The sequence below is a fragment of the Coregonus clupeaformis genome, chromosome 26 (assembly GCF_020615455.1).
Source record: "Coregonus clupeaformis isolate EN_2021a chromosome 26, ASM2061545v1, whole genome shotgun sequence".
Taxonomy (NCBI): Eukaryota; Metazoa; Chordata; class Actinopteri; order Salmoniformes; family Salmonidae; genus Coregonus; species Coregonus clupeaformis.
The window spans coordinates 41,916,541-41,943,727 of record NC_059217.1 but is presented as its reverse complement, the minus strand read 5'-3'; the positions used below and the strand labels follow the sequence as shown (position 1 = coordinate 41,943,727).

General features: G+C 45.5%; 1 protein-coding gene across 1 annotated transcript; it reads left to right on the top strand.

The window, feature by feature from the left end:
• zbtb7a (zinc finger and BTB domain containing 7a) lies at positions 1-23,508 on the top strand. The gene is made up of 5 exons (XM_045207636.1): positions 1-11; positions 135-222; positions 14,173-14,724; positions 16,957-17,897; positions 20,557-23,508. Exons 1-5 carry the CDS (start codon positions 1-3, stop codon positions 20,972-20,974), a joined length of 2,010 nt encoding a protein of 669 aa, XP_045063571.1. The 3' UTR covers positions 20,975-23,508.
• The last annotated feature ends 3,679 nt before the right edge of the window (positions 23,509-27,187 follow it).

The window sequence follows — 27,187 nt, the reverse complement described above, 5'->3', positions numbered from 1 at the left end:
ATGCCAGAGCAGTGGGCTGAAAATAGAGGGGAGTGTAGGTGTCTGCTTGTGTGGGATCAGGCAAGGGCTTGCCTGTATGAATAGGGCCACTCGGAAGTTTCCTGTCTGCAAAAGCTCCAGTACTGAGGCAGCAGGCAGGGCCATACCCAGACACGGAGACAGGAGAGCAGGCAGGAGAGCCGGACAGGGCCTGGGGAAGGGACACACGCTTCTGCCCAGCTGGTAAGAGCTCAAACTGCACTCTCTCTCCCCTGACACTGAGGAGAGAGAGAGGAGGAGGAGAGCTGAGGAAATAAATACCAGGTTCTGTGTGTGTGAGAGCGAGCGAGAGAGAGAGAGGGATGGGATGGGGCTTGGTAGAGTTCAGAGCTCCTGACCCACTTGCAGATATGAAAGATGGCAAATAGGGCATTTCTCAGAGCAGGTAGAGCACATCATGTTTAGAGAGACAGTTGTCTTAAAGATTTGGCTATATACACTGTGCCCTTTTAACCCTTTACTTACTGGGTTGATTTAAAATGAGGATTGTTAATTTGATCATCTGAAATAGTGTGATTGTGTGTACTGTTAATGGTTATTAATGTTGTTATTATTGTAATAAATGAGTCAGCTACAGATGATATCTCCTTCCTTACCCTCAGACACAAATGTGACATGATGGAAGAAAATGTGACACCTCTTGTGGACAATTTCCCCTCATTAGTGAAGTCTAGTGAACGAGCCCCCACTGGAAACTTTGCCCACTGCCCTTGGGAACTCCTGTATTTGTTTATTAACTTTCAGTTCTTCTTCTCCCCGGCTGCCCACACTCTCCTTTTTGTCACTCTCTTCATCCCTCTCGCCTCATGTAGCCCTCTGGGCATTGTGTGATTTGTGTCACAACATATTTTAGCCTACAGTGTCTGTCTGTCAGTTGGTGGTTTGTCAAAAGACGTTGCAGGAACCATAACTTATTTTTCTAATTCACAGATGCGTATTTCTGGCAACCCATACTTGTTGGACTTGTTTTGAAGTGTGTGGGTAAGAGAGAGAGAGAGGAAGGGGTGTATTTTATTGTAATAAAGACACCCAGAACTGAGAGGTGTTTAGATACACTACCGTTCAAAAGTTTGGGGTTACATAGAAATGTCCTTGTTTTTGAAAGAAAAGCAATTTATTTTTCCATTAAAATAACATCAAATTGATCAGAAATACAGTGTAGACATTTCATGTTGTAAATGGCTATTGTAGCTGGAAACGGCTGATTTTTAATGGAATATCTACATAGGCGTACAGAGGCCCATTATCAGCAACCATCAGTCCTGTGTTCCAATGGCACGTTGTTTGCTAATCCAAGTTTAGCATTTTAAAAGGCTAATTGATCATTAGAAAACACTTTTGCAATTATATTAGCACAGCTGAAAACTGTTGTGCGGATGAAAGAAGCAATAAAACTGGCCTTCTTGAGACTAGTTGAGTATCTGGAGCATCAGCAATTGTGGGTTCAATTACAGGCTCAAAATGGCCAGAAACAAATAACTTTCTTCTGAAACTCGTCAGTCTATTCTTGTTCTGAGAAATGAAGGCTATTCAATGCGAGAAATTGCCAAGAAACTGAAGATCTCGTACAACGCTGTGTACTACTCCCTTGATGTTGTGCCCACTGTGACTATTAAAACCTACCCTAACCAGAAACCGTGGATAGATGGCAGCATTCGCGCAAAACTGAAAGCGCGAACCACCGATTTTAACCATGGCAAGGTGACTGGGAATATGGCAGAATACAAATAGTGTAGCTACTCACTCCGCAAGGCAATTAAACGGGCAAAATATCAGTATAGAGACAAAGTGGAGTCGCAATTCAATGGCTCAGACACGAGACTTATGTGGCAGGGTCTACAGACAATCACGGACTACAAAAAGAAAACCAGCCACGTCGACGACACCGACGTCTCGCTTCCAGACAAGCTAAACACCTTCTTCGCCCACTTTGAGGATAACACAGTGCCACCGACGAGGCCCACTACCAAGGACTGTGGCCTCTCCTTCTCCGTGGTCGACGTGAGTAAGACATCTAAGCATTTTAACCCCCGCAAGGCTGCCGGCCCAGACGGCATCCCTAGCCGCATCCTCAGAGCATGCGCAGACCAGCTGGCTGGTGTGTTTACGGACATATTCAATCTCTCCCTTTCCCAGTCTGCTATTCCCACATGCTTCAAGATGGCCACCATTGTTCCTGTACCCAAGAAAGCAAAGGTAACTGAACTAAATGACTATTGCCCCGTAGCACTCACCTCTGTCATCATAAAGTGCTTTGAGAGACTAGTCAAGGATCATATCACCTCTACCTTACCTGTCACCCTAGACCCACTTCAATTTGCTTACCGCCCCAATAGATCCAGAGACGATACAATCACCATCACACTGCACACTGCCCTATCCCGTCTGGACAAGAGGAATACCTATGTAAGAATGCTGTTCATTGACTATAGCTCAGCATTCAACACCATAGTACCCTCCAAGCTCATCATTAAGCTCGAGGCCCTGGGTCTGAACCCCGCCTTGTGCAACTGGGTCCTGGACTTCCTGACGGGCACCCCCAGGTGGTGAAGGTAGGAAACAACATCTCCACTTCGCTGATCCTTAACACTGGGGCCCCACAAGGGTGCGTGCTCAGCCCCCTCCTGTACTCCCTGTTCACCCATGACTGCGTGGCCAAGCACGCCTCCAACTCAATCATCAAGTTTGCAGACGACACAACGGTAGTAGGCTTGATTACCAACAATGACGAGACCATCTACAGGGAGGAGGTGATGGCTCTGGGAGTGTGGTGCCAGGAAAATAACCTCTCCCTCAATGTCAACAAAACACAAAGGAGCTGATCGTGGACTTCAGGAAACAGCAGAGGGTGCACCCCCCTATCCACATTGACGGGACCGCAGTGGAGAAGGTGGAAAGCTTCAATTTCCTTGGCGTACACATCACTGACAAACTGAAATGGTCCACCCACGCAGACAGTGTGGTGAAGAAGGCGCAACAGAGCCTCTTCAACCTCAGGAGGCTGAAGAAATTTGGCTTGGCACCTAAAACCCTCACAAACTTTTACAGATGCACAATTGAGAGCATCCTGTTGGGCTGTATCACCGCCTGGTACGGCAACTGCACCGCCCGCAACCGCAGGGCTCTCCAGAGGGTGGTGCGGTCTGCCGAACGCATTACCGGGGACAAACTACCCGTCCTCCAAGACACCTACAGCACCCGATGTCACAGGAAGGCCAAAAAGGTCATCAAGGACATCAACCACCCGAGCCACTGCCTGTTCACCCCGCTATCATCCAGAAGGCGAGGTCAGTACAGGGGCATCAAAGCTGGGACAGAGAGAATGAAAAACAGCTTCTATCTCAAGGCCATCAGATTGTTAAATAGCCATCGCTAGCACATTAGAGGCTGCTGCTGCCTATTGAAATCACTGGCCACTTTAAGAAATGGAACACTAGTCACTTTAATAATGTTTACATATCTTGCAATACTCATCTCATATGTATATACTGTATTCTATAATATTCTACTGTATCTTAGTCCATGCCGCTCTGTCATTGCTTGTCTATATATATATATATATATATATATATATATATATATATATATATATATATATATATATATATTCTTAAATTTCATTCCTTACTAGATTTGTGTGTATTGGGTATATGTTGTGAAATTGTTAGATATTACTGCACTGTCGGAGCTAGAAGCACAAGCATTTCGCTACACCCGCAATAACATCTGCTAAACACGTGTATGTGACAAATACAATTTTATTTGATTTAATCGAACCCACAATTGCTGATGCTCCAGATACACAACTAGTCTCAAGAAGGCCAGTTTTATTGCTTCTTTAATCAGCACAGTTTTCAGCTGTGCTAACATAATTGCAAAAGTGTTTTCTAATGATCAATTAGCCTTTTAAAATGATAAACTTGGATTAGCAAATACAACGTGCCATTGGAACAACTGATGGTTGCTGATAATGGGTCTCTGTATGCCTATGTAGATATTCCATTAAAAATCAGCCGTTTCCAGCTACAATAGCCCTTTACAATATTAACAATGTCTACACTGTATTTCTGATCAATTTGATGTTATTTTAATGGACAAAAAATTTGCTTTCCTTTCGAAAACAAGGACATTTCTAAGTGATCCAAAACTTTTGAACGGTAGTGTAGCTTTCAGAGGCAGAGTTTTAAACATGCTGTCAAATATCGAAGTGTTGATGTTCTGATGTTACTTTTGCTACCCCTGAGTACCAATTGCAAAAGGCTGCACTTTCTTTCAGCCTGAGTAAATTCCACTAAGAGGTTAAGTCAAGACGCTCCATGTTACCCACAATAGCATCCAGGGGAATTGCAGGGGATTTCAGTGGTTGTGGGTAGGCCCTAGACACCACCCATCAATTTGGCGGTGAGAATGTTGAATACAGTTTGATATTCTTGTATGTTGTGCACCATAAGGCCCCAAACTAGCAGGTCCACAGTGACAGGAGGAGACAGGTTGCATGCATGCTTACTCCCAGTCTTTGGAAGGCCTCATTTTGAGGTAATGTTGCTTTTGGGTGGTGCACTGAACAATAATCTGCCCCCTTATTAAGGGAGATCTCCCCTTGTCAACAGCTAAATGTCCCACTGTTCCTGTCCCAAGTAGACAGACAGACAGACATGGCTCTGTATGATGTGTTGTTGTCGTGGTGTCTGGGGGGAGTGAAAGGGGCTGTCCTGGGCCTGCTGGCTTATGAAGCAGCTCACACAACCTGATCAAATTAGAGGCTGAGATGCAGCCCAGGATTAGAGTAGGCCGTTGTGTTGTGAGTGTGACTTCACTTTTTACACTATTTCCTTTTACAGAGTCGGTTGTCTCCACGATGTCACACTTTGTTGTGGCTTTGCTGGTTTTTGTCGTTTTTTTCATAAGACTAAACAACCTAATTTGGTTTTCTGACAACTATTGTCTGAGTAATCCCATGTTGACCTTGGTACTACGTATGGAGAGAGGAGTGTTCGCTTAGGTTTCCTGTGATCAGAGAGTACCATATGACAATCTCATGGCTGATGAGTTCCCGTCTCATTTCCAGACGCTGGGTGTTTTAGCCTCCTCAGCAGGCTGAAGGGGATGTGGCCGATGTGGTTGGCCAGCAGGGGCACAGCTCAATGCATTGTCTGGAAGAGAGAGAGAGAGAGGGATGGTCATCTGATAACAGAGCGGGTTCTGTTACATGCCTGTCACAGACACACAGGAAGTCCTCTGCACACAATGCACAGCCGCCTGCACAGAATGGCGCAGGGCTGAGGGGAGGAGGGCTACGGCTGCTGGACCTGGCACTACTATGGGTGTAGCTAACCGCCTACTAGGGATGCTGTTGATTTTAGTGCTGCGTGTGAGTTTGGATCCACTACTTCCTGACTGACAGCATGGCAGCGTTAGGGATGTATAGTTCCAGCAGTAGAAGAGGTTGTGTCTCTGTCTGAAACGCTGCTGCCAGATGTGCAGGTCTGTTTCTGGACCTGCTAGCTCAGGATGGAGGAGGGAGGCAAGGAACGCCAAGTCGAGCCTTCACTTTGGTTTCCTTTACTTTGCTTTGCTAGGAGAAGGGGGATGGGACAATAAACCCATACAGTAGTCAGTTAGTGATTCCCAACAGTGGCTCTCCAGCTATCTCTTGATCTCTGGGGTAATGGTACCCTTAAAGAACTTAGACCTTTGATATGAAATCATAAAAATCTCCCACTTCCTCTTGCACTTAACCTTTATTGACAAACATGATATAGGGATTTTATATAATGGTGTCTAACCCCTACTGCAGTGTGAAGGGTTAGTTTCTAACAGTGGCTAAGAAAAGGTTTCTCGAGTCTCTCAGACACTTTCGAAGCACATTCAATTTGCAGTATACCTTGGGCTGATGTCAAGGTTGTGAGTTTGTTTAAGATTGCCTCGCCCACTACCTTTCAGTCAGGGGCATTGTGTCTGATTCTTGGCAGCCGTCTGCCGTGTTTCAAGTTGAGCAGCACAGCCCCACCTCCAGTTTTATCAGTTGTTCGCCCTCTTCCTGCTCAGTACCAATCAGGCTTCTTATCCTAGCAAGCCTGACAGTAATGACTCCCACAGCCACACTAGGCCAGGCAGGCTCAGCCTCAGTCAGAATCCTGTTCTTCTTGGAACTTGCCAGCCCCTGCCCCCCTCCTCCCCATAGTATTTCGATTATCCTGTAATATCCTCTGTGACATGACCTTGAACCCTGGTGACCCCGGTCCAGTGATTCCCTTTCTCTGGGCTGCCTGCGCTCCGGTCACTAATCACCGGGGGGCTGGTCTTAGCCCGTGACAGTCAGCCAGGGAAAGACAACCTGTTTGAACTCTGCTGTCTATCTATATTACCCACCCTATGCTTCTAGGAGTTATACCCTGGTCTGCTGTCATTTTTCCACTCTGGTTGGAGTTCAATTATTCACAAATATACCACTGATCCCCCACACACTTGCACTGCTTGTTCTGCTAAGGATGCTTGTTTTCTGATCTCTGTGTTCTCCCTTCAGCAGAGAAACAATGAAGTGTGGGGTTGACTGCTTTTCAAAAGCATCATAGCAAAACACTCAGTTTCAGCAACTTTCATTTTGGTCATGTAAGGAACGCCTGAGATTGTCTTGGGTAAGGTTGATAGTCTTTTTACTCCAAGAATGAATGGTATGTGTCAGACAGACCGTAGCTTCTTTGATCCTGGTCCCAGTTGACCTGAGATGATATTTCCAGTAAAACGCACCACCCAGTTTACTACCAGTATAACCACGACATATCACTGTATTGGTCATTCAATAAGAATGGTTCTAACTAGGACATAAGCCCATGTATCACACTCAGGTGTTAAACGCCAAATAGACAAAGTTCAATAGAAGTGAAACAAAGTCAACGTTCAGCTCAGAGAGTCTTGGTTTGGATCATCCCCGAAATCTAATCTTGATAGCTGCTCGCCACGTTTGCTGGGTGCGCACGGTAGGGGGGGGTGATCTGCATATGCAGCAGTAAGTAGTGGTTTGACTTGCAAAGCAGCACCCTGTGCGTGCGAAGTGGGATCCAGTGAACTAAGCAGGCAACGCTGGGTCGGTGGTGGCACTGGGAACTGAAACTTTGGGGACATGGTGTGGCGCTGCGGCCGCTGTCACCCACAGCAATGAATAAGTGATAAGAAATGTTTCAAGCCATGAGGAGGTGTCAGGATCAGGTTTGTTTGCACTGTGTTTCCTCCTCTTTCTTTCTTTGTGGCTCTCTGTGGGTTCATCCTGGCCCCGGCCTCTTCTCCTCTCCCCCTAGCTGCTCTGTACAGGACAGGACAGGGCACCTGCATGCCTCAATGGTTGGGCTGTATGAGGTAGCCTATGGGACTGTTTTTAACTCCTCTCAGCTTCCACAGATCTTTGTGTGACCCGGGGTCGGGCATGTATGTCCTGAGGATAATGTGTAAGCAGGTTTGCACCAGGGGCCAGCCCAGCAGCTTGGTGCAGTAAGCAGCAGCATCAGTGAGAGCAGGTTGACTTGGCTGAAGTCTCTGTGGGCTCACCCAGGATCTATTTCCACACTGTGAAGGACGTGACCGTTAACCCTGCAGTTGCCTTCTCTCTCTCTCTCTCTCTCTCTCTCTCTCTCTCTCTCGCTCTCTCTCTCGCTCTCTCTCTCGCTCTCTCTCTCGCTCTCTCTCTCTCTCTCTCTCTCTCAGTCAGTCAGTCTCTCTCTCTCGCTCTGTCTCTGTCCTCGCTCCCCTCCCTCAGCATATTCAAATGAGAGGTGGAGGATAATAAAATGTTCCCACGTCAGACAGGGCAGTTTTATCAGAAAGACAATGGGAGAGGTTGTAGTGGCGGTGTGGTCAGATGCATATCAAAATAGTAGAGGGTTAAAGGAGAAAGAAAGTGGGCTAACTTGGCTTGAGCCGAAATGAAAGGCCATTGTGTCATGAATAAAATACACACTACTCTAAGTGGGACAGCATTATATGCATTTGCAAGCTTGTTTGTTTTAAGATTACCACGAGACAGATGTACTGGTTTTCCATATAAAAGCATTTATATGTCACACATTGAGGTGGCATGATTGACAGGTCTTGTTAAGGATTTTTACCTCTGTGTTGGAGTGGAGTTAACAGAGAAAGTGCAATTAGGTTTCTAGCACTACCCAGAGTTGACTTGTGGTTAGTGTTGCTGCGGTGCTTGATCTCTAGGTGTGGAGAGAGGCGTTGCTTTGTGAGGAGGTGTGGGAGAGAGCCAAGCAGGGGAGAGGAGAGGCAGCCAAGTTGAGTACGGCTAGTGTACATACCAGGAGGCTTGATCTGAAGGAATGTCATTTGAATGCGTTGCTCTTATAGAGAATAATCCCACTGGCCTCACCCCCTGCTGGGTCTCCCTGGCAGATGGAGAGGGGAGGCTTTCTTTCGTGTTTGTGCTTGTGTATGTGTGTTTATAAATGGACAAATCAGGGAGGACTTGTGTTGCCGAGCCCCCCTCCCCCGCGCATTGCAAGCTTCAGTCGATCATTTTAATCTCCCCCACCCCACACACACACGTGAGCGAGGGGACAGCCTTTCCTGAAACTTGGCACACAGTAAAGGGTGGGGTAACCGGCTCAGACCGGATTGACAAACCTCCTTTTTTAATACCATTCCCTCGCAGCTTGTGCTTGTCCTCCTCCTCCAGTGAGGTTTTTCCATGGGGTCTGTAACCCTCCCGTCCCCCTCCTCCCCTAACTGACACAGAGCGACGCACACGCTGCTGTACAGTCCCGGCCCTGCTCCTCCCAGCATGCACTCTGATCCTCCCTGCTCTCCCTCAAACTGCCCTTCACTCTCTCATGGTAATAGGTTCAGCAGTGGGCCAATACATCCAGCATTCCAGATACAGCATGGATGACGGCTATCTCAACACTGACTATGTATGGGAGATGTTGGCCAAAAAGGATGTATGCCATAGCTATACTGTAGTTTCTATTAGATTGGTCTGTAAAGACAGTATGTGGGCCAGTAGCTGTTCGTCAATGAAATCAATGGTATCTGTAGTGTTGTACGGTGGTGATGTTACAACATGGCTCACCTCCAGGGTCTTCAGGCTCTTTAATGAATTCTGGGGCCTGGTGTTGTAGAGGACTGTAGTGATGGGATATTGACAGAGAAATCAGCTGTTTTTGTAAACTTTGGGTTCTTCAGCTAAACTGGCCAATAGGAACTCTGACGTGATTTAATAGTGATTGATCGACAGTATCAACTTTTATTCGGTGTTGGTTCTAGGGCTGTGAAGATACCAGGATCGCAATATTTTTTCCATGACAAAAATTAAAACACGAAGCAGTTCAAACTCTTTGGTCCTTTAAAAACCTGTTGTATGTAAGATATTGTGGGCTATAGCTTGGAAAATAATTAATGTGACTCTGGATGACAACATAATGATATTTGTTTCCAACATTAGGGCTGTTTTCCTAAGAAAGTTACTTTTGCTTCGTGTTTTGTTTCCTTGCCACGACACAAACGAGTATCGCAATACTGGTATCGTCCGGACCTAGTTAGTTCAATGTAATTGAATTGAAATGATGTGGAAGAAACGCTGATTCAGCCAGTGTGTGCCCAGTGGGTAGTGTGTCACGCCACATTATTGTGGCATTAGTGAGCAACATTTTAACACTTGCCAATATTATTTGTATTTTCTCAGGTATGAAGGTTGAAGCCTGTCGGAGCACTTTAAATTACTTTCTTACACAATTTCTAAATAACCACCAACCCTTACCCTGAGGCACTTCTTGTAGATCTGGGTGGATGGAAGAATTACAGAGAAAATTCCACCTAGCCTACCACGTGGTCAGGGCCGTAACCAGGGTTTGAGTTTTAGTGAGGTCTGGAAGTTGAAGATCATTTAATGCATTCTATACACTAAAAAAAATACGTTTATATGCTATTTGGAGAAGAGCAAAAACAAGCAAAAATGACTCCAGCCATTATCGCCTTGGCTAGTGTAGGTTCATTCGCCTCAGTCAATTTAGAAACACATATCCTAATAGCAGAGGAGGCATGTTGGGAGGAGCTACTGTGGCTTGCGAAAGTATACACCCCCCTTGTCATTTTTCCTATTTTGTTGCCTTACAACCTGGAATTAAAATGGATTTATTTGGGGTTTGTATCATTTGATTTACACAACAGGCCTACTACTTTGAAGATGCAAAATATTTTTTATTGATAAACAAACAAGAAATAAGACAAAAAAACTGAACTTGAGCGTGCATAACTATTCACCCCCCCAAAGTCACTACTTTGTAGAGCCACCTTTTGCAGCAATTACAGCTGCAAGTCTCTTGGGGTATGTCTCTATAAGCTTGCCACATCCAGCCACTGGGATTTTGGCCTATTCTTCAAGGCAAAACTGCTCCAGCTCCTTCAAGTTGGATGGGTTCCGCTGGTGTACAGTAATCTTTAAGTCATACCACATATTCTCAATTGGATTGTTGTCTGGGCTTTGATTAGGCCATTCCAAGACATTAAAATGTTTCCCCTTAAACCACTCGAGTGTTGCTTTAGCAGTATGCTTAGGGTCATTGTCCTGCTGGAAGGTGAACCTCCGCCCCAGTCTCAAATCTCTGGAAAACTGAAACAGGTTTCCCTCCAAGAATTTCCCTGTATCTAGCGCCATCCATCATTCCTTCAATTCTGACCAGTTTCCCAGTCCCTGCCGATGAAAAACATCCCCACAGCATGATGTTGCCACCACCATGCTTCACTGTGGGAATGGTGTTCTCGGGGTGATGAGAGGTGTTGGGTTTGCACCAGACATAGTGTTTTCCTTGATGGCCAAAAAGCTCAATTTTAGTCTCATCTGACCGGAGTACTTTCTTCCATATGTTTGGGGAGTTTCCCACATTCCTTTTGGCGAACACTTAACGTGTTTGCTTATTTTTTTCTTTAAGCAATGGCTTTTTTCTGGCCACTCTTCCGTAAAGCCCAGCTCTGTGGAGTGTACGGCTTAAAGTGGTCCTATGGACAGATACTCCAATCTCCGCTGTGGAGCTTTGCATCTCCTTCAGGGTTATCTTTGGTCTCTTTGTTGCCTCTGATTAATGCCCTCCTTGCCTGGTCTGTGAGTTTTGGTGGGCGGCCCTCTCTTGGCAGGTTTGTTGTGGTGCCATATTCTTTCCATTTTTTAATAATGGATTTAATGGTGCTCCGTGGGATGTTCAAAGTTTCGGATATTATTTTATAACCCAACCCTGATCTGTACTTCTCCACAACTTTGTCCCTGACCTGTTTGGAGAGCTCCTTGGTCTTCATGGTGCTGCTTGCTTGGTGGTGCCCCTGGCTTAGTGATGTTGCAGACTCTGGGGCCTTTCAGAACAGGTGTATATATAATGAGATCATGTGACAGATCATGTGACACTTAGATTGCACACAGGGTGGACTTTATTTAACTAATTATGTGACTTCTGAAGGTAATTGGTTGCACCATATCTTATCTAGGGGCTTCATAGCAAAGGGGGTGAATACATATGCACGCACCACTTTTCTGTTATTTATTTTTTAGGATTTTTTTAAACAAGTTATTTCACTTCACCAATTTGGACTATTTTGTGTATGTCCATTACATGAAATCCAAATAAAAATCATTTTAAATTACAGGTTGTAATGCAACAAAATAGGAGGGGGATGAATACTTTTGCAAGGCACTGTATAGGAGGATGGACTCATTGTAAAGACTGGAATGGTATAAATGGAACGGTATCAAACACATCAAACATATGGAAACCACATGTTAGACTCAGTTCCATTGATTCCATTCCAGCCATTACAATGAGCCCGTCCTCCTGTAGCTCCTCCCACCAGCTATTAGCTATACAATTGTAATGTTATACCCCTGAAAGGGGGGAAATATGAGAAATGATTCACACTGACAAGTAGCAGCAGCGACTCTTTACATAGATACAGTGCATTCGGAAAGTATTCAGACCCCTTGACTTTTTCCACATTTTGTTACGTTACAGCCTTATTCTAAAATGGATTTAATAAACACTTTTCCTCATCAATCTTAGCACAATACACCATAATGACAAAGCAAAAACAAGTTTTTAGACCTTTTTGCAAATTTACAGAAATACCTTATTTACATAAGTATTCAGACCATTTGCTATGAGACTCGAAATTGAGCTCAGGTGCATCCTGTTTCCATTGACCATCCTTGAGATGTTTCTACAACTTGATTGGAGTCCACCTGTGGTAAATTAAATTGATTGGACATGATTTGGAAAGGCACACACCTGTCTGTATAAGGTCCCACAGTTGACAACGCACGTCAGAGCAAGAACCAAGCCATGAGGTTGAAGGAATTGTCCGTAGAGCTCCGAGACAGGATTGTGTCGAGGCACAGATCTGGAGAAGGGTACCAAAAAATGTCTGCAGCATTGAAGCTCCCCAAGATCACAGTGGCCTCCATAATTCTTAAATGGAAGAAGTTTGGAACCACCAAGACTCTTGCTAGAACTGGCCGCCCGGCCAAACTGAGCAATCGGGGGAGAAGGGAGGTGACCAAGAACCCGATGGAGCTCCAGAGTTCCTCTGTAGAGATGGAAGAAACTTCCAGAAGGACAACCATCTCTGCAGCACTTCACCAATCAGGCCTTTATGGTAGAGTGGCCAGACGGTAGCCATTCCTCAGTAACAGGCACATGACAGCCTGCTTGGAGTTTGCCAAAAGGCACCTAAAGACTCTCAGATCATGAGAAACAAGATTCTCTGGTCTGATGAAACCAAGATTGAACTCTTTGGCCTGAATGCCAAGCGTCACTTCTGGAGGAAACCTTGCACCATCCCTACAGTGAAGCATGGTGATGGCAGCATCATGCTGTGGTGATGTTTTTCAGTGGCAGGGACTGGGAGACTAGTCAGGATCGAGGGAAAGATGAATGGAGCAAAGTACAGAAAGATCCTTGATGAAAACTTGCTCCAGGACCTCAGACTGGGGCGAAGGTTCACCTTCCAACAGGACAACGACCCTAAGCACACAGCCAAGACAACGCAGGAGTGGCTTCGGTACAATTCTCTGAATGTCCTTGAGTGGCCCAGCCAGAGCCCGATCGAACATCTCTGGAGAGACCTGAAAATAGCTGTGCAGCAGCGCTCCCCATCCAACCTGACAGAGCTTGAGAGGATCTGCAGAGAAGAATGGGAGAAACTACTCAAATACAGGTGTGCCAAGCTTGTAGCGTCATACCCAAGAAGACTCAAGGCTGTAATCGCTGCCAAAAATGCTTCAACAAAGTACTGAGTAAAGGGTCTGAATACTTATGTAAACATAATATTTAAGTAGTTTTTTATATACATTTGCAAACATTTCTAAAAACCGGTTTTTGCTTTGTCATTATGGGGTATTGTGTGTAAACAATTTAATACATTTTAGAATAAGGCTGTAACGTAACAATGTGGAAAAAGTTAAGGGGTCTGAATACTTTCCCAATGCGCTGTATCTCTTTTCTCAAATTACATAGCGTTCACATTTGTATTCCTAGCCATTACTAATCAAGCTCCGCACAGACAGACATCAATAGAGCACGCAGATGATCGTATTATCACATACAAATTAATTATTAGAATATTACTTATGATTCTGTATTAATATCAGTGATGTAGTGGTAAAAAAAAGGTGGGTAGTGGGTAAACTATAAACTCCATGTGCTGCTAAAAAGGCAAATCCGGGAGGTAAATCTGGGGAGTGCAGGCGAACATAACGAACAAACCACTGTTCGTGATTCCAATCGTTCGCAAACAGGCAGGCGCGATTAGAACTCAGTCCGATCAAGAATATAAGCGTCCTGAGCATTGATGAACACTGGGAGCAATATTTAGATGTTGATCCGTAATTGATGTCCTTTATTGTGTACAAAATATATATTTATATTATTATACTTTTTTTCAAATTAGAAAGAAATATAGTGGTCCGGACCTCTGTGTCCCCATATGTAGTTACGGCCCTGCACGTGGTGTTATTACCATATTGCTACTGTAATAACTACCACATCGCTAGGAGTATGGGCTAGGAATTGAATTGGGCATCTGTGTATTTTTGTTTTAAAGACTGAGAACTGATTCTCTCCTCATCCTTTTCTCCCCCTCTTCTTCCTTCCTCAGACAGGCAGACGGACAGACGGCAGGACGGACACTCGGGCGGCGGCTGTGATTGGCGGCTCAGCGGCAGGCTGGTGGAAGATGTCGTTGGGAGCCGGTGGGAGGGGCGGGCGGCGGCTCAGGGGCACTGGGGGTGGGGGAGGAGGGAGAGGGGAGGCGGCGGAGGAGGGCCCGGTGGGCATCCCCTTCCCCGAGCACAGCGCAGACATCCTGGGCAGCCTAAACAAGCAGCGCCTCAGCGGCCTGCTGTGCGACGTTCTCCTGGTAAACCAGGAGAGAGAGTTCCCCGCCCACCGCTCGGTCCTGGCCTCCTGCAGCTCCTACTTCCACAAGCTGTTCACCTCTGGCCCCACTGCCGACCAGCAGCACATCTACTCCATTGACTTTGTGGCGGCCGAGGCCCTGGGCGCCCTGCTGGATTTTGCCTACACAGCCACGCTGACCGTCAGCCACAGCTCCGTGGGAGACATCCTGGCCGCTGCCCGCCTGCTGGAGATCTCGCCCGTCCAGGAAGTCTGCACTCACCTGCTGGACACCAAAGTGCTCTCCCCGCCGGTAGGCTGGTCATCATGACAACGCTAACTTACTAACACTCTGTCAACAGTCTCTGTTTTACCATTACATTACATCACAGGCCTTGCATCAAAATATGGTCACTTAGCAAACGCTCTTATCCAAAGTGACTGAAAGTTAAAATACATGTATTCAGTATGGCCTCTGTAGAAATTAGTCGAACCACTCTTGTTTTGAGTTGTTAAAACTATGGTGTTGTAAGTGCCATAATGGAGCTCCATCCAACTCCGCCACCACAGACCACGTACCACACAACCTCATCGCGTCACGCTAACAAACTAACACTCAGTCATCAGTCTTTGTCTGGCCATCACATCATGCTCTTTATTAGTGTCTCTCTCACACACTGCCAAACACACATCCACACCCTGGGGTCACAATAACACTGACCTCTAAACATTTACCCATGCTGAGCCAACACCAGTCTCTCAGTCTCAGGACATGGTGCTCTTTCACAAGCTGCATTCTACAGACAAAACATATCGCAGTTAAGCTCCAACCTTCACATGGCGGGGAGCGTGTAGAATAGAAGTAGCATGTCCATATTCATGATCATGTACAGTACCAGTCAAAAGTTTGGACACACCTACACATTCAAGGGTTTTTCTTTATTTTTACTATTTTTTTTATATTGTAGAATAATAGTGAAGACATCAACATTATGAAATAACAGATATGGACTCATGTAGTAACCAAACAAGTGTTAAACAAATCAAAATATTTTTTTACATTTGAGTTTCTTCAAATAGCCACCCTTTGCCTTGATGACAGCTTTGCACACTCTTGGCATTCTCTCAACCAGCTTCATGAGGTAGTCTACCTGAAATGCATTTCAATTAACAGGTGTGCCTTGTTAAAAGTTAATTTGTGGAATTTCTTTCCTTCTTAATGCGTTTGAGCCAATCAGTTGTGTTGTGACAAGGTAAGGGTGGTATACAGAAGATAGCCCTATTTGGTAAAAGACCAAGTCCATATTATGGCAAGAACAGCTCAAATAAGCAAAGAGAAACGACAGTCCATCAATACTTTAGGACACGAATGTCAGTCAATATGGAACATTTCAAGAACTTTGAAAGTTTCTTCAAGTGGATTCACAAAAACCATCAAGCGCTATGAAGAAACTGGCTCTCATGAGGACCGCCACAGGAATGGAAGACCCAGAGTTACCTCTGCTGCAGAGGATAAGTTCATTAGAGTTACCAGCCTCAGATATTGCAGCCCAAATAAATGCTTCACAGAGTTCAAGTAACAGACACATCTCAACATCAACTGTTCAGAAGGGACTGTGTGAATCAGTCCTTCATGGTCGAATTGCTGCAAAGAAACCACTACTAAAGGACACCAATAAGAAGAAGAGACTTGCTTGGTCCAAGAAACACAAGCAATGGACATTAGACCGGTGGAAATGTGTCCTTTGGTCTGGAGTCCAAATTGGAGGTTTTTAGTTCCAACCACCGTGTCTTTGTGAGACGCAGTGTGGGTGAACGGATTATCTCCGCATGTGTATTTCCCACCGTAAAGCATGGAGGAGGAGTTGTTATGGTGTGGGGGTGCTTTGCTGGTGACACTGTCTGTGATTTGTTTAGAATTCAAGGCACACTTAACCAGCATTGCTACCATAGCATTCTGCAGCGATACGCCATCCCATCTGGTTTGGGCTTAGTGGGACTATCATTTGTTTTTCAACAGGACAATGACCCAACACACCTCTAGGCTGTGTAAGGGCTATTTGACCAAGAAGGAGAGTGATTGAGTGCTGCATCAGATGACCTGGTCTCACAATCCCCCGACCTCAACCCAATAAGATGGTTTGGGATGAGTCGGACCGCAGAGTGAAGGAAACGCTGCCAACAAGTGCTCAGAATATGAAGGTGAAGCTGGTTGAGAGAATGCCAAGAGTGTGCAAAGCCGTCATCAAGGGTGGCTATTTGAAGAATCTCAAATATGAAATATATTTTGATTTGTTTAACGCTTGTTTGGTTACTACATTATTCCATGTCTGTTATTTCATAATGTTGATGTCTTCACTATTATTCTACAATGTAGAAAATAGTAAAAATAAAGAGTAACCCTTGAATGGGTAGGTGTGACTGGGTAGAATGGGTACTTTTGACTGGTACTGTATGTTTCTGTTGTGTGAATATGATATGTATGTGTCCACTCACATTCTAGACGTTGTATGAGAGTTATGGAATCCTGTTTGTTTTTTCATAGGCGGGTAGTGAGCGAGGAGAAGAAGAGGATGATGATGAGGAAGAGGAGGGGAAGGGTGGAGGAGGAAGGGGGGATCAGGGGAATCGGCTGCGGGCCCAGGAGTATCTACAGTACTTCCAGAGAGGGGCCCTCTGGAGCAGCAGCTGCAGCACTCCAGAGCTCAGGGACATGCCCACACACCTGCACTTTAACCACGGCAATGGGGCCCACAGCAACGGGGCCCCCGGAGGCCCCAGCGAGTACTACTCTCCCCTGCACCTGGCCCAGGCCCCCACACAGGACCCTGAGAATGAGGAGGAGGAGGATGAAGAGGACGAAGGGGAGGTGGAGCACTCCGAAAGTGGCAGGGACATGCTGGCCTGGGCCAGGGGGAACGGAGGGGGGCCAGGGGCCTCTTTATACACCCCAGCCCAGAACGGCCACTTTTACCTCCCAATGGAACCCAAACTGGAGCCTGAGGAAGAGGGGGAGGAAGAGGGGGTGCGGGACGAGGAGAGGGGCTCGGCCAGCGCCCTCCTGCAGCAGATGATGGACTCCATCGAGAGGCAGAAGGAGCGGGCCGCGGCCGGGGTGGAGCTGGGGGAGGGGGAGGACCCGGACGTGGAGTTTTACTTGAATTACTTTAACAGCACGCAGCATGATGACGCCACCGCCGTCTCACAGGGACTGCTGCCCCTCTGGGCGGCACGGGGCGGGTCCAGCCGAGAGAGAGGGGGAGGAGAGAGGGGAGGAGAGAGGGGAGGAGAGAGGGGAGGAAAAGGAGGCGAAGAGAGAGGAGGAGGAGGAGGAGGAGGGGAGAGGAAGATGCGCTCCAAGGCCTTCCAGAAGTGCCCCATCTGCTCCAAGGTCATCCAAGGCGCAGGCAAGCTACCCCGCCACATCCGCACGCACACGGGAGAGAAGCCCTACGAGTGCGGCATCTGCAAGGTGCGCTTCACCAGGTAAGCCCCAATTAATGCACTGACCACCCATGTCACATCTACTCATGGTGAGGATGCGTGATGGAGCAAAAACAAGAGCACTGTTGTCCCACAGCCAAGGACACTCCTACTTAGCATTAGCCAAATGTTTTCTCTCTGTCAATTAATTAGTGTACTAATGTACTAATTAATGTACTATCCTGAAATAAAAGTGAGAAACGTTGTTGAAAGCATAGTAAACTAATGATCTCCTAGATGTCCCCTACCTATGTGGTAATGTGGATCATTTTGCCAAGACCTTTCTGAAAAACGTTAATCAGAGATTAACATGTTTGATATTTCATCTAGTGGATTGGATCAGGGTGTCATAAAGACGTGTTTTATAGAGACATGGCTCATGGCAAAGTCCTGGAATGTTAACGGGGTGGTATAAAAGAGGGTTGTGACACGTTATCTAGGAGGAAGCTGCTGTAAAGTGTTCTGTTCTGATACTGACAGGGGGATTACCAGCAGAGTGGTGCCTTATCTGTGTCAATGCCGTCATTTGAATTTGTGATCCCTGGTTTTGTTGATTATTGCCCACGGCAGAACCGACTGGACCTCTCTCTCCCCTCCCTCTCCCAACCGACCAGCCCCCTCCCTCTTCCAGATCTTAGCCAGCTAATGAAATCTGTCTGCTCACAGTCAGGCTGCCTAGCTAGCTACAGGCCAGGGTGGACTCCTGGACTAGAGTGTTGTGTCACTGGTCTCCCTGTATTTAAGAGCACACCTCTTCCTTGAATCCATCCCCTTAATGAATTAATCAATGGACTTGCATTGGAAATAGATGCACACTGGAAATACCCAGGATTGGGTTGCAAAGGGATGGTATATAACTGGAAACTTTTGAAGTTTACCAGTAAGCTACCAGAATTTTGGTAACTTTCAAATAATATATTTAATTTTATCAGATGACATCTAGTGGCCTTTTGGATACTTCAGATTATCACAGGTGTCTGTAATTATCTCTGGCCCTCTTGTGTGGCCTTATCACATGTAAAATATATTAAAAAATCTAATATGATGATTTAAAAATAAAAAATTGAATGACAAAGCTGTAAAACATTATCCTGAATATAAACCATCAACTTAGTGAATACCATTAGCGTTTTAATATGAGGGTTTCCACATGAAATATCCTTTATATCTATATACCCTTTGCGATGGTGGGCGGGCAGGCCTGATCTAAATGGGCTTGCTTCTAAATGCAGCCAGTCGGCAGTGAAGTGGGAAGGGGGTATTGTAATCTTAATCCTATTTGATCAGGGTTACGAGTGTGCCGCTTTCGCACTGTAATAAACCACTCCTGTCCTTTAATTATTTCACCCTGTGTCACTGTATGTGTGTAGAGGTGCGGGGGGGTCATTGGTGTGTAAGTTAAGGTCAGTGAGTGGGTCTGCCTGGCTACAGTGTATGTCTTTATTTACAGTGGCTTTACTATACCATATGTACCTTGTAACCATGGTAGCAGTAGTGCCCCTATGTGACTTGTGTGGGTGCTAAGTAGTTGTCCTTACTCCAGAGGTTTGTTTAGGTGCATTCTGGGTGCTGAAGGGCTGGATGGCAGACAGACAGACAAACATTATGACTGGGTGGGTAGGTGAGGGAAGCTGAAGGACTGATTAAAGTAGAGGGGCCTGAACATGGCACTAGTAAGATGTACAGCTAGCTGTCCTACCTTTACAAGATAGCACCTCTACAGACTATAATTGTGGTGTATGTTTTGTCTTCTAGTTTTATTTGACTGAAAACTTGCTGCTGATATTTTAAGAGGAGCTATTCACCCATTGATTAGTCTCTGAAGAGTCTGGCTTTGTCCAAAAAAGTGACAAGAGAAACTAACGCTTCGCAACCCTTAATCTTAAATAAAGGTTCAATATTTTTTTTTTTATCTACAGTTTCATTCACAAGCATTTTAGTTTAATTTATTTGATTTCCACTTTCCACTGTTGTATGTAATATTCTGTGAAGGTAGCTGCACCAGAAATATATTTCCCCTGAACCTAGCCACACTGTCTGTGAACATTGAGCTCTGGGCCAGGTCTCTACGTGTACTTTAAGAAATGGTATACATAAAGATGTAATGGTGTAGATAAATGTAAGGGAAAAGTTAAAAAAAATTCTACAAGCAAAGAATCCTCAATCCCAGCATGGCTGGAACTTTACGAGGCCTTTCTTCCAAAATATCCACACTTAAGACCATGTGACCACTACTATTATTTTCCAAACTTTTTTATAACTTATGGCCTGTTCTCAGATGACCTTGCTGCCGTGGCAGAGTAGTCAACCTGGAAGTGGTCCATTAGGTGTTAGAGTGAAGGAGATAGACACAGGGAGACAAACAGCCTCCATAGGCATGTTCACCCTGGACAAATACCCTACTTTAAGATCACACAACATAACAATATGTACTGTAGCCTATGTTGCAAAGTAGTGGAACATTTTCTATTTTGTTTCAATGTCAACACAGACATGTTTTAAATTGTTGTTTTTCAAGATTCTGATTCTTAGCCTACTGTTTGGTTAATGGTTGTAGTTTGCTTAGTATTTTAACTACCCTTGTTGCTATCAGAGTTCCTACTGTGCTAATCAATTCTGTTGTTGTTTTTCTGTACTGAGCCTCTGTGTTCTTCCTCCGCAGGCAGGACAAGCTCAAGGTTCACATGCGCAAGCATACGGGAGAGAAGCCTTACTTGTGCACGCAGTGCGGTGCTGCGTTCGCCCACAACTATGACCTGAAGAACCACATGCGCGTGCACACAGGCCTGCGCCCCTACCAGTGCTCCAGCTGCTTTAAGACTTTTGTGCGTTCAGACCACCTGCACCGCCACCTCAAGAAGGACGGATGCAATGGCATCCCCTCCCGCCGGGGCCGCAAGCCTCGGGTGCGGGACCCTGGGCTCCTGGAGGTCCCCATGGGGCTGGCGGGCCCCGGCCCTCGGAGTGGCAGGGGGAGACGGCGCATGGAGGCGGCTTCAGCAGCGGCGGTGGAGGAGGCCTCCAGGGCCCATGCACACAGTCCTCAGCCCCAGGAGAGGGCAGGGGACCTGGGGGACTGAGACAGGGAGACAGGGAGGGACGCTGGACGCCATAGTCATACTGGGCCCCTGAGGGGCCACGCCGAAACCAGAGGAGAAAAAAACCCTGCTATGAACAACGGCAAACAAAATAAACACAACAACTAAAAATTCCTCTATATACCAAATCAGGGTGTCACCAATCTAATATTTTAAGTTTCTTTTATCCCTTTGCTTTAGGGGATAGACACACAAACACAAGTCAGTGGTCTGTTAAAGAGCAAAGAATGCTTCAAATCACACCTCCATGATGTCTCCTTTCTGGATCATTTCTGTCTCATCTGGGTTTTTGTACATTTGGCAAAAGTGCTTTAGCATATAACAAAACAACAGAAAACCCTGAGCAACTATGCAGTTAAAATAGATTATATTGGTTTGGACTTCATAGCCTTCAAACTTTGAGGTGTCCCACATCTACTGGCTGCCACATGGGTGAACGGAGTGGGAACTCTCATATTCAGATGGAAAGCAACCAATCTTTTTCTATTCTTTTGCAGTTCTAAAATGTACAGTTACCATAGAAATAGTAGTATTGTCAGAATATGACAATATATGCAAGATTAACTCAACCACACCTCTGATGCAGAAATAATCATTTTTGTCAAATGCTCCAGAAAGAATCAGACAAGGGTTTGATTTAAGTGTTACTTACTCTATAAAATATATTTTAAAATCTATGGTTCATCTTTTTAAAATGTTAAATGTCGAGTTGAATCCACGTTTGGGGGGCTCTTCCATTGCAGGGGTAAGGAACGCGAGGGGAGGAGGGGGTGTGTTTCTAAAGCACGAACCTCGTCATGTTGCCAGTTGACCAGGTCGTTGACTACCCCTCACAACCCTGCCATTTCAGCCTTCTATTTTCTTTTGGATTTGTCTTCATTTTTTTTTCATTGTTGTTTGTTCCTTTTTTGAGTTGACTGCTTTGGGTACTTGACACCTTACATTTGTGTACATGTAGATACATTAGGCAGTGATTATATTGGTCCCTTTTTAATGCTGAGGTATATTAGCCTACCAATCGGGGTTTCCTTTGGCTTGACGTCAGATTTCTCACAGAGTGAAGCTTGTGGGTGAAAGAGAAAATGAACTGTATGAATGTTAGAGTATATTGAATTGAGAAACCCATTGGTCCTAAACTTAACACTTGATTGAGATGTATAGAGTTCCTGCCCAAAGGAAGAAGAGATACTAGCTATGTGCTTAACTTTGTGCAGTTCTGACAGGATCTGCCCTGGCGTGAGAAGGAGAGAGGGCAGTGTCTAACCAACAGCAGGTTGAAAGACGAAAAGCAGGGATAGACAGAGATGAGGAGAGACGAGCACCTTTTATACGTTTGCACAGCTTTACTAAAGATATCCAACAGAGAGAGGTATATTTAAAGGAGGTCGTCGAGAAAAGGAGGTGTGTAATAGTGCGTATTCCAATATGTTTTGCCCTGGGGACCACGAAACCATGAGGCAACCTGTGTGATGAAGAGAGCAATAAATACCTGTCCAAGTTGGGAGGCCAAATAAGCATGCAGCTGGGTGGTGGGGGATGGGTGGCGAGGCAGGGCAAGGGGAGGGGGATTTTACAATGTCTGTTGCATTCCAAAATATAATCTACTCGGCACAGCCATGTTTCCAGGCAGAACGGGTTCAAATCAGGACTTTTCTCTCTCCCACTTTAGTCCTCCAATGTCCCTGAACCAGTCTGTGGAGTGCAGGGTATTATAGAGCCCTGGGTAGAGGAGACCTGCTCGGTGGCTGACTGGACTGCTGCTGGGTGTTTGTATGTGTGGCAGCCAGGGTCTTTACTCTGGCCACATCAGCGCAGTGTGACTCACTCACAGACTTGGGCTGGGAGTGTCAGCAGCTCCTCCAGTTGTAGGCACGTTCAAACACGCTCCCCAAACTGCCGGCGCACTAAAAGCCAGGCAGCCACTAAAGTGGGCGAAAAACACGAGGGCAGCCACTAGGTGTTGCTCCACAGAATTATGACATGTGATTGGATATGGGCCACTGGCTCACATACGTCTGGACATGTTTGTCTTGGTCAGTACACTCTTTTAACCACACAGAGGAGAGGGTGCTGTGCCAGTGACTTAGATCGAATTCCCCTGCCATTGCTGCAATGCTGTGTCTTGAGTATCAGTCCTTTGCACCTTAATGGGAAAGAAGCAGGTTCTGAATGCACTTTGTTACTGAGAAGGTCACTTTTGTCAAAGAAACGGGTACTTTGAAACAAACTAAGGCGAATGAGCTTAATATCCCCATCGCAAGTGCTGCCGTTAAGCTTGTTTTCTAGTTTTGTTAAGTTTTTGACAACAAGCTGCCAAAAAAAAAAGAAATGTATGCGCGTTTTGGATCTCTTAAGAGAAGTCAGGCAGGTTCAGAAACGAACAAGTCGGGTTTTGTGACCTTAAAAACTTTAAAAAAGACAAAATAACCCCATGTAACTGATTGCACTTGAAGTTAGGTTTGGTAAAAAAAAATGTCTAGTGAGTTGTCTATATTCATGTCTTAATGCAGAGCAGGGGGACGGACGGAGGGTTTGGGGCAGAGGGGGTGGGGGCGTAGTGTGTGTGCATGGCTGGAGGGTCTCAGGGCAAGCCTGGATAAACAAACTATCTCCACCCATCTGTTCACCAGCTCCACATATTATCACAGGGAAGAAAACACAGTCAGACACCAACTCCAACTCCAACTGCATGGCAGTTCCATCATACACAGATGGACTATTTTCCAAGTAGTGGCTAACTAAGGGTGTGTGAGTATACTTGAAACATCCACACACCCTCAACCATATTTTCCATAGCTTTTCACCGCTTTGTATTCTGTTGCAATCTTTATTTCCCTCGAATTTGTTATTGAACAGTTTGACTCCTTCTTTTAGATGAATGTACTCAATAGTATGTCAGTATGGACATCTACAATGATCAAGTCAAATACTTGGAGGTAGTAGATAAGGGGGGTTGATATGTATAGCCTGATTGCCAGGAGCTTGGTGTAGGGTCATGTATGTGCATAGGTCTGATGAAAGCCATAGTTCGGTGAGGTGTTAGGGTTCTAAGTTACCCCTCCCAAGCAAATGTAACCATTAAAACTGGTGACATTCTTGGGCCTAAGTATTGTGATTTCAAGTTGTATTCCTATTTAATTTCTTTAATCTTTGGCTAAGCCAAAATTGACCCAGATTGCGCATAGGACACTCTTATAGAGGTTTCCCGTAGTTGCTCTTCATGTCTGGTATATAATATGAAGGTATGAAAGTAATCCCAAACATTATATCTAGAATGGGACAGCCTCTGACCAAGCCACACACCAACAAAGCCCACCCCCTCTATGTATGCAGCAAATTGTGTGGAATCATACAACATTTACTTGAGTTCACATTCTATCTCTTTATTTCCGTGGACTTTACAATGGTGTAGATGGAATAGCTTCTCCTTTATGTCTTTATGTAAACAATGTCTTAAAAGGTGCCGCTATAGCATAACTTTTTTTTTCTAACCAACTTTATGGCTGTGTGGGTGGGGGTCAGGGTATGGGATGTGGTTTAGGGAGGGTGGGGTATTTTATGAGGTCGGGTAGAGGGGTGTTTTGGGTGGGGTTGGGGATATAAAGCCTGATAGCACTGGAAATAGTGCTATAGCTGAGACAGCAAGAGTTTGCACTAAAGTAATGTCCTTGTCCTGCTAAGGGTAGGAGGGCATGAGACCTCAGCAAGGCCCTTGAGTTTCCATGAGCACAGGGTGTTACACACTCAACGGTCCAACACAGACAGTCCATCCATTCCCCTAACCAGCAGACTTGATCATGTAAAGGTTCTTCTGAGAAGTATACCAACATTAATTAACCAAACCAAAGCAGAAAAAGACTTTGATAAGTCATTGCACATTTAAGCTGTCCTATCATGTTGAATGTATACAGCAAAGCCTAAAGGTGCTTTGAAAGTTGTAGAATAGTTCACACAGAGGAGACTAAACTCATGTAACTACAGCGAATCTGAAACTCTCCCTCCATGTTTGAAATGTTGGAAACATTCAGACCCTATATATAGCTTATAAAGCCCTCTGGGAGGTAGTACGACAACCATCTGAGCAGTGTGTTCAGCAGCAGTGTCTAGATTAAGTCAGGTGTCCTTCAGGTAGAGTGAGTGTTCTCTGGGACTCTGTGGCCTTGGCTGAGGACTAAGCTTTGTTTAATGGGTCCAGTAGCAGTCTGGGGCTGGGGCTCTGTCTGGCTGGCTGTCTGTCTGGCTCACCAGGTGGACATGGGACATGTCACGAGAACGTGACTTAAAACAGAAGGAATGGAAGAACCTCTCTCTCTCCCTCTTTCAAATTGTAGAACACCTTAATCTATCTTCCTTATGGTTAGTTAAAACATGTGGTTGTTGAGTTTGGCTGAATCTCTGGTGAGCCACACTCAATCAATCTCCCACTGTAGTGTTTGACTAAACTACTATGACTTGAATGAATTGGTAACTGTCAGAAGAGGTGGACCTATGAGAGAAATGTTCTACTGGTTGATGTTGTGGTGTAGCTCTCTGCTACTTCGTGGCCCTCTGTTCCTATACTCCTACTCCTGGTGAGACCTCCCAGCCTCAGCCCCAGACCCCTGTCACTCCGACACACGCTACACTGAGAAGGTGTCTCACAACTCCTTAAAGAAAATACTTAGCGCTAGTGTTTATCCAAATCGACCTGATGTTTTGTTCCTAATTTATTAAGAAACAGAAAATAACATATCTGAAAGCATTAAAAACGACACAAAACATTTGATAACAATGATAACTGTAATAACAGAACAGGAGTGGGTAATGGTGGTGGTGGAGGAGGATATGTTTTGTTAGTGGTGCTGCTCATCTGAATGTCCAGGCTGGTGAAGCACAGCAAGCTGAGGATGACATGTAGTATGGCACAATGCACAGCGTGGCTCTGGCACTGGAACAGCCATCGCTGGGGCCTATCAGAGAGGCTATTGGCTGGTTGGTCGACCAGTTTACTGTAGGAGTCGCTATCTACGTCAGTGGGGTACAATGGTTTGCACAAAGTGGGAGAGACCAGATCAGGGATGCTGTGCAATGGTTCAGGTTGCCCCATCTTGTTGTGTTTCACTGGAAATTATATGATGTAGCAAAATGGTTGACGATGTAGGGGAGTCATAGAACTGGCAATGGGGAAATGACAGGGGAATGTTGATGATCCACTTTTCTTTTAGTGCTTCTCAGGTGAAAGCAACACTGCAATGCATTGCGTTCCTGTTTCTGTTCAGTTTGTGGTTTGACCCGAGTAACATCCATTTGTACAATTGCGAAATTGTACCAATATTTAACGAAATGGTTCCCAGAACACGGAGTGCGGAAACAGTTGGTTCTCCATTGCCATGTGACTGTGACCCCTATTGCTTGACCTAATGTTGATTCAGTGGCTTGTCTGTGGGAGGGAGAGTGCTGAGAAGTCTGTGTTAATCAGGTTGAAACATGTATAAAAGTATCTGGGTATGAGAAGCACAGAGGGGAGGGGAGAAGGGGGGGGGGTTCTCTCTCCAGACCCTGGTGTCCATATCTCTAAAGACATGCTTTTGATTAGAGATCACAGGCCCTCAGCAGGGGAAGCTGAGGGAGAGAGAGAGAGACTCACTTGTGGTTTAAAGCCACCAACCAATAGAGGATACATTCCATAACTTCATACAGTAATTCCCACTTTTGAGTCTTGGCGTGGGGAGACGGAGGGGGTAGAGGGAGAGGAACAGTCAGCGTTTTACAGTCGAGTGTTTCAATCTGTCCGTCCCACCTCCTACCACCCCGTTTGACAGAGAGACAGGCAGGCAGGCAGTAAGCTCGGCTTCTCCAGGCCTGGCCGTCCAACTGCCTGACTGTCTCAGCTTCTGCTATTGTAACAAAGCACTTTGCGAAAGGCCATCCAGAATATTGTTTGCTGTTGTTTTTTGGTTATTACTATTGTTATTATTGTGTATTCTTGTTGATCTTTTTATCTCATTATGGATTATTATTTAAATGCAAAGCTACATGAAAATGAGAACTTGAATATTTGATATTTGGGTTGAAGTCCATTCGAGCTGCCGCCCCACTAGGCCATACATACACCTCTGGCACACACACAGTCTCAGTTAATAGATGCAGCTCAGTGGGGATACACTCGGAGTGAAAGGGTTAAGGCAAGGTCTCCTTCATCTCCACATACAATCT